The sequence below is a fragment of the Athene noctua genome, chromosome 28 (genome assembly GCF_965140245.1).
Source record: "Athene noctua chromosome 28, bAthNoc1.hap1.1, whole genome shotgun sequence".
In the NCBI taxonomy this organism is placed as follows: domain Eukaryota; kingdom Metazoa; phylum Chordata; class Aves; order Strigiformes; family Strigidae; genus Athene; species Athene noctua.
The window spans coordinates 446,854-455,910 of NC_134064.1; the positions used below are offsets into that span (position 1 = coordinate 446,854).

The 9,057-nt window shown below is 48.5% G+C and overlaps 1 protein-coding gene across 1 annotated transcript in view; it reads right to left on the bottom strand.

Annotated features, from left to right (window-relative positions):
- Positions 1 to 3,532, bottom strand: part of LOC141971171 (uncharacterized) — a 36,142-nt gene extending 32,610 nt beyond the window's left edge. Inside the window, 5 exon segments of the mRNA XM_074928332.1 lie at positions 67 to 177; positions 1,619 to 1,647; positions 2,542 to 2,613; positions 3,220 to 3,345; positions 3,434 to 3,532. Coding sequence (XP_074784433.1) covers positions 67 to 177; positions 1,619 to 1,647; positions 2,542 to 2,613; positions 3,220 to 3,345; positions 3,434 to 3,532 — 437 coding nt within the window.
- Between the last annotated feature and the right edge of the window lie 5,525 nt (positions 3,533 to 9,057).

Consider the following 9,057-nt stretch of genomic DNA (forward strand, 5'->3'; position numbering starts at 1 on the left):
GCCTACGTGCACGCCTGCGCTGTGTGTGCTCACGCCAGCGCCTTCGGGGTGGCTGCTAAAACTCACCTGTTGTCGGGAGCGACCAGCGGCTTCTCTGCCAAGGGGAGGGAAGAGCCCACGATGATTTCTTGTACCGGCTGGTGGGTGCGGGAAGTGCCTAAAGCTGGCTGGTTCCGCCTAAAAGAAGAGAAATGTACGTCTCTGAGGTACTAAATTGTGGGCAAGAAGCAAATCAACATTGGCCTGCCAGCCCTAACAGCCATGTCTGAGCCTGCCTGCCAGCTGTCTCTCACTGGACAGCTGTGACACTGGGACGCCTGCTTAAGGAAGGAAAGGAAATCACGGGGAGAAGGAGAGAGACAAGGGAAAAGACCTGTTCCCACCTCTGACTCATTTCCCTGCAGCCCTCTCCAGCTGCTGATCCTCCCAAATGCAATTCATCTGCCTGTTTATGCGGATCTCCTGATTCTTGGCTTGGCTGAAGCGCATCTGCCACTTCCTTGCTCTGGCTGATGCCCCTCCCTCCCTTTTCTTTCCAAAAGCCCCACGTTGGGCTGACGACCCTTCTGGAGACAGACAGCTCTGTCTCCCATCCTCCCTTGCTCAGTCATCTGTCTTTCTCCTTTTCTTTCAGGTTAGCTACTCAGCCGAATTCACTGAACGTATGAGCTGAGGGTTAAATTACACTGCCAATTGCAGCCAGGTTCCTGTGTCCCGGCGTGGTACCGCAGCAGAGACACAGATCACCCATCTGCAGGTGTGTCGTGGTTCGAGCCCGCCGGCAGGCAAACGCCAGGCAGCCGCTCACTCACCCCCCGCTCCTTGGGCACGGGAGAGGGAATTGGAGGGGTAGAGGTGGGGAGACTCAGCGGTTGAGACAAAAACAGTTTACCAATTGAAATGAAACAAAACAACAATAATAGAAAGTAGAAATGGGAAATGCACAACCACCTGCCACCGCCCGCTGACTGATACCCAGCCTGTTCCCAGCTGGTGATCCCGGAGAAGCCAAGATCCTGAAAAAGCAGTCCTGGAAGCGAGAGAGAACAAACCCCTTCCCAGCCAACCCTCCTTTACATCCTGAGCGTGACGTTACACAATGAGGAATGTTCTCCTGACCAGTTTGGGTCTGCTGCTCTGGTCATGGCCCCTCACAGTATCTTCTGCACCCGCCCATGGCAGGACAGGGGGAGTTGGAATGTCCTTGATCTCCTGGCAGCAACTGCACACATCCCTGTGCTATCAGCATTCTTCTGATACCAAATCGCACACTGAATCCAAACACAGCACTACTCTAGCTACTAAGAAGAAAAATTAACGCTGTCCCAGCCAAAGCCAGGACAGCAGGCGTCTCCCCTGTGCTCCTCACTGAAGGAAGCAGTTTGGGGTTTTGTTCCAAAATCACCCAAGTCCAGACTCCCTTCACAGGCTGCCTTAGTCACGGCTTCCACTGGGGTGACTCTGCCAGCAGGACTTCAGTCAGTAAACAGTGCAAGTACCATAGCCATCGCTGTCTGTCATGAAAATCTCCTCCTTCCTTTACCTCATAAAGGTATTATTTAAAATCAGAAAGATTTGACATTGGTTTTCAGCTGCTCCAAGCAGCAGCTAGCTTCACAATGCATTCTTCGCGATGGACACAGGCTCCTAATAAAGAAAAAAGATGCTGAGTATATCTCAGCCAGAATGAGAACAACTTTTCCCATGTGAGTCCAAGTGACTTCATGGGGAGAAGAACTTCTGACTTCTGTGGGACTTCCGTGACTCTAACAACTACAGAACCAAGCCCTGCCTACGTGACACCAAAGCAAAGGCTTCTGAAACCTCTTTTCATTACTTACATGATGGTTCTGCTAAATAGGGTGTGATATGAGCTCAGTGTGCAGCTGCAGTCAAGAGCAGATAGTGTCTAGAATTACTAGAAGAACTGCAACGTGTATCCTCAATTATTCATCCTCTTCTGGTTCCCCGTTTCGAAACAGAAAGAGTAGAACTAGAAACGGTTGAAAAATGGCAACAGCAATGAGAAGAGAAGCCTGGAATGGCTCATGGGCGAAAGCCTCAATAGACTGAGAGTCTTCAGCTTGGAAAACTGAGAAGGAATATGAAAAAGGTGTGTAAAACTACAAATGCCTTGGAAAAGAACAGGTATTAACTCTTTTCATAAGGAGAACAATGGAGCACCAAATTGCTCCAATTATCAGACAGCAGATACATTAATTATTGTGCAGAAATGCAAGAAAGTGCCATTTCCTACAACTCATAATTAAATTCCACAACCAAGAACACTGCAGAACCAAAATAATAAGTAGATTCCAAAGGAATTAGGGTGTGAATTGAAGTTCCTGAACTGCTGGCTAGAGGAAGGAGATGGAACCTGGGGCAGGATCATCCTCTACTTATCTGTTTCTTGTACTTTTTCCGTAAACATCAGAGACAAAGCCGTTGGCTCAGCGAGCCTCTGGCCTGACCCACGGCTGTGGTTTAACCCAGGGCAAAGCTGCCGCGTCCCCCCAGCGCTGGGGAGCACTCCAGCCTTACCTTGACTTTCTGCGCCTTCTCCTTCCTGCCATTCTCCGCAGGTTTCTTCTCTGCTCCTGGCTGATGATGACGCTATCAATGTAAGAGAGAAACCTCGTTAATGGACGTTATGAGATGTCAGTGAAGGTAATAACGCTTCTGCTCTGCTTATCACCTGCCTGCTCCCTGGTTGTTTTCCTCACCGAGCCCTATTACAAAACCACTATTGATTCAACCCATTTGCATGACACCTCTGTAAGTTAACATCGGCAATTAACAACTGAGCATTTGTAAAGTTGTAGGGACCAACTCCATTCTTGAGACGTAACAGGAACGTGCCCAAACTTTGTGTTCAGGTGAGATATATGACCATGTTCCAACTACTGTTTCGACTGGAATTCTTTTAAGCCAGCTAGCCCTGTGCATATCATCCCACAACCTGATGAGAGCCGAAGGGCAGCACGAGAGCCAGGACAGCGTACGCTCTGATGAATGACGCTGCGGGCTGACAACCAGAGGCCAGCGGAGGTTTCACGCGGGGATGTCAAGCACAACGACTGTCCTTTTCCCAGCAGGACAGAGCCTTTCAGGGCACCGCCAGGGCGCAGCTACCACAAACAGTCCAGTATGAGTCCACAGCCCCTGGCTCTCAGCAGGGGAGTACCTGACATGGCTCACACGGCGCTGGTAAATGCATACCTCTCTGTCAGGGGCCTTATTAAACACGGTGCCAGCCAGGTACTCCTGTACGTATTTCAGGTGTTCCTCCCGTAGAGTATTTAGCCGGTATTCCTTCTCGGGTATTATTCTGCCACTTCTTGAGATCTGCCATAAACAAATATAATGTAACTGAGAAGGACATGACAGAACAAGGTACGTTTTTAAAGGGAGCCCAATTTCCCAGAAAGGCTACCTTCTCTTCCCAGTTAGTTACCACCTCTGCTTCTGTCACAGTGGTGGAAATCACCTTCCGAGCACAGAATTGTCGTTTCTTCGATCCCGGGGACCCCATCAGCCAACCGAAGAGGGCAGGAGAGCCCCAGTCACATTTCCTAAAAGCTGTGGGCTCAGCCTTGCTCTTCAGGGGCCGCTGCCCAAGTCAGTGGAGGGCAATTAAATACTTGCCTTCCTACTGCACAGGGGTGGCATCTGCTTGTGCTAGACAGAGTCACACCCAGGAGTGCATAAGTATTTTTTAAAATGCTCAGCACATTCACCTTTACCAAATCCTGCAGCTTTCCATTAAAGTCTTTTAAAAACATAACACTGAAGCTATTTAAATAGCTATTAGAGTCAAAGATGCTTAGATTTCACATTTTAAAAACCTCTGAGAATCGATAACCTAAGAGAATCAATGCTGCTGGGGGATATGGTGTGGGGGAGAACTTTGTAGAGTAGGGCTGAGGGTTGGACTTGATGATCCCAAGAGTCTTTTCCAACCGGAACGATTCTGTGATTCTGTAATAGGATTCTGTGTATTTGCAAACGGAAAGATTTTGCAGAGGCAAACTCCAATGAGCAAAGATATGTACGCAGCAAAAACATAAAACCATTCTGAATTTACCAAGACCTCTCCATGAAATATCTTCTTCTGCCGGGGTGTGAAATACAAGCAGACTGACAGACATTCTCACACAGCCCCAATCGTGCAGCAATACAGCGACGTGTGCAATAACTTCCTGGAACTGCACTGCTGAGCAGCTCGGGGCTGAGCCACGGCTCTCCAGTATTTACCCCGCCTCAATCCGTTCAGCCCCTGTTCCCAGATCACACAGACAAGCGTCGCGACTGCTGCATGACAGAGGTGTGCTGGGAGCGGGAGCGTGATCCTCCACGGAGCGTGGCCTCGACCCGACGGTCAGCACGGCACTCCTGGCGTGACACCCTCACCCACCAGCAGCCGCGGGCCAGCGCCTTCACAGCCCCAGGCGGCCCCTAGGCCCGAGACGTGCCCAGCGCCACCTACAGCATCTCCTCAGCTGTCACCAGTCTCTTCAAAAACCGCTCAGCTCATGGAGCTGAGCCCCAAGCCCCGCTTTACCCCTCCTTCTGCCTTTCTGACTCCAGTAGTGCAGCCGTGAGCGCCACAGCCCCGTGTTGCTGCGACATCCAGCTGACCAACGGCAGAGAACAACGGAGTGGGGAATGCTCTGACTAAACACCCCACCCTCGGTCACAGTGTGATCGTGTGGCTTTGATCTGGCACAGCAGAATTGCACGTGTTTGGCTGGTCAAATTCTTACCAGTGACAACACATACCTCTAACAAATCAGCAACAGGACTATCAGTGATTTGACTTGCACAATATTAAGAGAAACAAATAATTCTCTTCGTTTTTTCTCAGAAAAAGAAATTTTTCAGTCTCACCAGTCCTGATCTCTGAAGATGTCGTCTTACCCGGGTATTTTTGAAGTATTCACCCAAGTGTTTGTCTCTCAGGCTATCGTAGCTTTCCAGTAATCTCAAATAAAAGCAATAATACAGATTCATATAAGCCCCTTGACAGCCAGATTATTACAGCTTCATTTACAGAGACCTGCGCAATAGCTTGCTGCACAAAATGCTGTCTTGTTGAATCATGCCCAACAGTTTGTCAGGTAAATGCCCATCAGATTATGTAAAAGCAACATCTTACAGCCTCTGGAAGATTCCTATCAGAAAGAAGAGACGTCTACAGCAGACAGAGCAGCTCCGCACCGAACGGCGTAGCACCACCAAGGCACAGGCTCCAGCAGAGCCCAGCCCTGGAGGTCTCCTCCGAGACCAACCCCCACAACAGCCTCCGCAGATAACAGACTCTTCCGAGATTTCAGAGCGCGCTTCCGAGGCTTGAGAGAGACCGACCAGACAGCATCACCACGGCTCTGAAGGGCTGTTTGGTCCAGCGGACTCCCGGGACTGCCCTGCTCTAGAGGCCAGAAGGGTTGGGCCGGGCTCCTCTCTGCTGGGCTCTTCCCCTTCCCAGAGCCCTGGCACAGGGGTGCCAAGTCCTCCTCTGAATCCAGAGCAATAAAAATGAATGCAAGGCCTCCTCAAGTCTCTTCCAGTTCCCGAGTCAATACGCTAAAGGTTCTCTAATGCGTACCTTGAACAATCCAAAGTGAACAAATTGATCTCTCTCCTATTTATTGGTGAGAAGCTGTAAGACCAACAAAGGAAGAACCAGACCACGCAGCCCATCCAAGCAGGACCCTCCCCTGCTCTACCCAAGGCACGTCCTGCATCCCTGGAAACCCAACAGAGGGGAATCATCACAGCTACCTCAGAGCAGAGGTTCCAAAAGCTGAACCTCAGGTATGAGTTGAACACAAAAACTGAAGCATCCGTAATCAGCAGACACAGTTTTAAATAGTTCTCAGCACAACCTTATCCGACTTCACCCTCTGGAAGACAGGAGCAATAACAAAGGAAGTGACAGTAGGCTTCAGTTTTTAATACTCTAAGTCCACTCACATTTGTGAGCGCATAAATTTATTGCATAATACGTTCAGCCTGACCCTTGGGCTCTCTAGGCAGGTTGTGTTTTAATTACACAACAAGAGATTCAACTCCTTTGCTTCCTTTGGCTTTACATTTAAATGCCACCGTACCTGTATTCCACATCCTTCAATAGGATAATTCAAGATACATGTCTGTTGCTAGGCTGAATTACCTCACACAAAGGCGTACTCAACAAAACAACGAACGCTTTTTAAAAAAGAAAAAGAAATCAAAAAACCCAAAGAGATCATGGATTTACAGCAATTTTATCTGGGGTTTCACAAGAATCTCACAGGTAGCCTACCAACAATAAATTAAACTTGAGACAAATGATTTAGCTCACCCGGTTATGCACGTTGGTGAAACACCAGTACTACAGCAACTGTTCTACGTTATTTTTTAAATCCACTGTTTGCATTTGCTTTTGAAACCACCAGATTACATCAGTTGTGCTGAGGATTGACTCATGCTATCACCTGGCAGCTGCACACAGTGGCAGAGGAGAAAGTCAATCCAATTCCTTTTCATTGACTTCCTTCCATCTAACATTTCATGGACCAAACAAGCAGCTAAAATGCAACTCCCACTGGAGCAGAGGGATGTAGCAACTTCAGTTTCAAAGAAGTCTGTACATGTATTTTCTCATATAAATGATGAACAGGCTGGTCCTCAAAAATGCTGAATTAAATTCAAGGTTCAAAAGGGTACTGGAGGGAATGAGGAAATGTTTTGGGCCTGAACCAAGACCCATTAAACCACGGGAAAGAAGGCAGCTGGATGCCCTGGGCTTCGGCAGAGGCACGGTGCGGCGGGCAGCCCGAGCTCTCTGCCGGGGGAAGGCCCCTCTCGCCCAGGAGAGCGGCACAGGGCTGTAAGGGACTTTTTGAACTTTATTTGTCTCAACGTTGCTGCTTCACGACTACCACTTCCTGGCCTCAGCACCCTGTTGTTGCGAAGGAGTACGCCTTGAGGGAGATGGAAAGTGTCCAATGAATCCACAACGTCCGCCCGAGGCTGGAACAACAGCGGCCTTGGTAGCGCCCACCAAGCTACACCTGCGCGCGGGCCGGGTAGGCGGCGTGAGACGGTAGGCAGTGAGGAAGCAGGTCGACCCCCGCCAGCAAGACCACCGTGACCACCTGGGCATGCACGCATGGAGGACCATGGGGCGGCACACATCACAACAAGCCCCCGTGGAAACGGGCAGACTTTTGGAGAAATCGTGGGGACGGGCCACTATAAAAGGACTGTGTACTCCTCTCTCAGGATGCTGATGCTTCTTGGGAACTCCGACGGAGCCAGGAATGTGGAACATCATCATCGGCACCGAGAACGAGCCGACGGAACATCGCTGGATCCCTGGTCGTGGTGGTGGTAATTAGTTGCACCTCGACCGCTTTCTTGCTTCAGAATTCTGACTTTCTCCTCTCTTTTGCTCTCTGTCCTATCGCTCTTATCAGTTGTTATAAAAAATAAAGTTCATAAGGTTGTACGGCATCTGACCTCGCTTGTGTCTTAAACTTGCTCTTGGGATCGTTTAAGAACCCTCCCCGATATCGGATCGGGACAAGGGCCACCGCACAGAACATGCCGGGCACTGGCGCCGGCACAGCATGGACCTGGGCTCATTGCTGGCTCCACAGAGCAACGCAGCCTGAGGCTTGTGCAGCACCTCCCCAAGAGCAAGTTATCTGAGAAACGTCACGAGTTTCCTAACTCGATGACTGTCAGAAACAAGCTCTTGAGCAAAGCAGACCCCTGGTCTCATTTAGTCCTCTGCTCCTGCACGTGTTACCAACAAAAGGATAACAGAAGTCCACGTCTGAGAAGTTTTCTTCCAGAGATTTAATTATTTAAGAACTATATACAAATGTCACCCTTGGATGTGATGTACACTGTTTGTTCCTGATGTTTTTTGGTTTGTTTTTTTTACTTTGCTCAAAATCCTTCTTCACTTGCATCTAAATTTGAGTAGAGTTCTCCAAATTCATGCCAAATCCAGACTGATTCAAGTGAAGCAATCTCCTCAAAATTCTTCAGCAGGGATGTTCCAGATGTGGCACTTTTACTACGGAGTCGCTGAGAAATGGTGACATCCCATTTTAACAATGCCTTTTCAATGGGCATCCACTTTTTTTTTTTTTTAATAAATGTTTGTCCTGGGTTGCAGTGTATTCTATTACCATCCTCATGAGCTGTTGAAATCAGGTGGGGCAGTGTTTCCTTGCTTCCCTCCCCCCGCCCCTCCAGACTATCTTTCTGCTAATGGCCCATCAATGCCATGCAGCGTGACTCATTATCCCGTTGGGAGATGCTCCAGCAGAGGGAGAACACCAGCATTCCATCCTGGATATAACCTGAGATTCTAAATACCAGAGACTCTCTTCTTTTCCACTGGATTTCCAGAGGACAGGAGCTACTTAGACACCACTGGACTTTTCTGAGGAAGAGCAGATTTTTTTTTCTACGGGATCACTGCTTCGCGGGGACTGCAGCCACCATTCCACCAGACTGCTACCACCACCCTGATTAACAGGGTGTCAGGTTGTATCCTGACTCTCTTAGTTTAACCCAGTGTTATCTGCCTTTCTATTTTTTTTTTCCTTATTACATTGTTATTCTGACTTGCTGTCTCCCACTAGTTTGTTTTCAAACTAGCAGAATGTTCTTTACCTTGCTGACTATCATAGATGAGAATATACTTTACATTATATTAAAGATTAGATTTTTGGAGTTTCAAAGGGAAAGGTCACCATCAAAAATCTCTCTGCTTCTCACCTGTCTAGAATTTTAAATTGAGGGACCATATACCATGGGAAAAAAGAATATTCCCCAATTTACATATCCCTTGCATTAACTAGCCATTCTACCGAAACAGAGCAAATCGGGATTACAAAACCAAACACAAACCAGAGCAGAGCTGATGACCAGGATTTTAGTCAGTTAAGGAACTGTCCACTTGGAACTCCGCATTCAGCAGGATTTTCGCTGTAGTGTCACTGCCGCTACTATTTATTAACAGTATCTAGTTTCTCTCAGCTTGCGGTGCACAGCGCA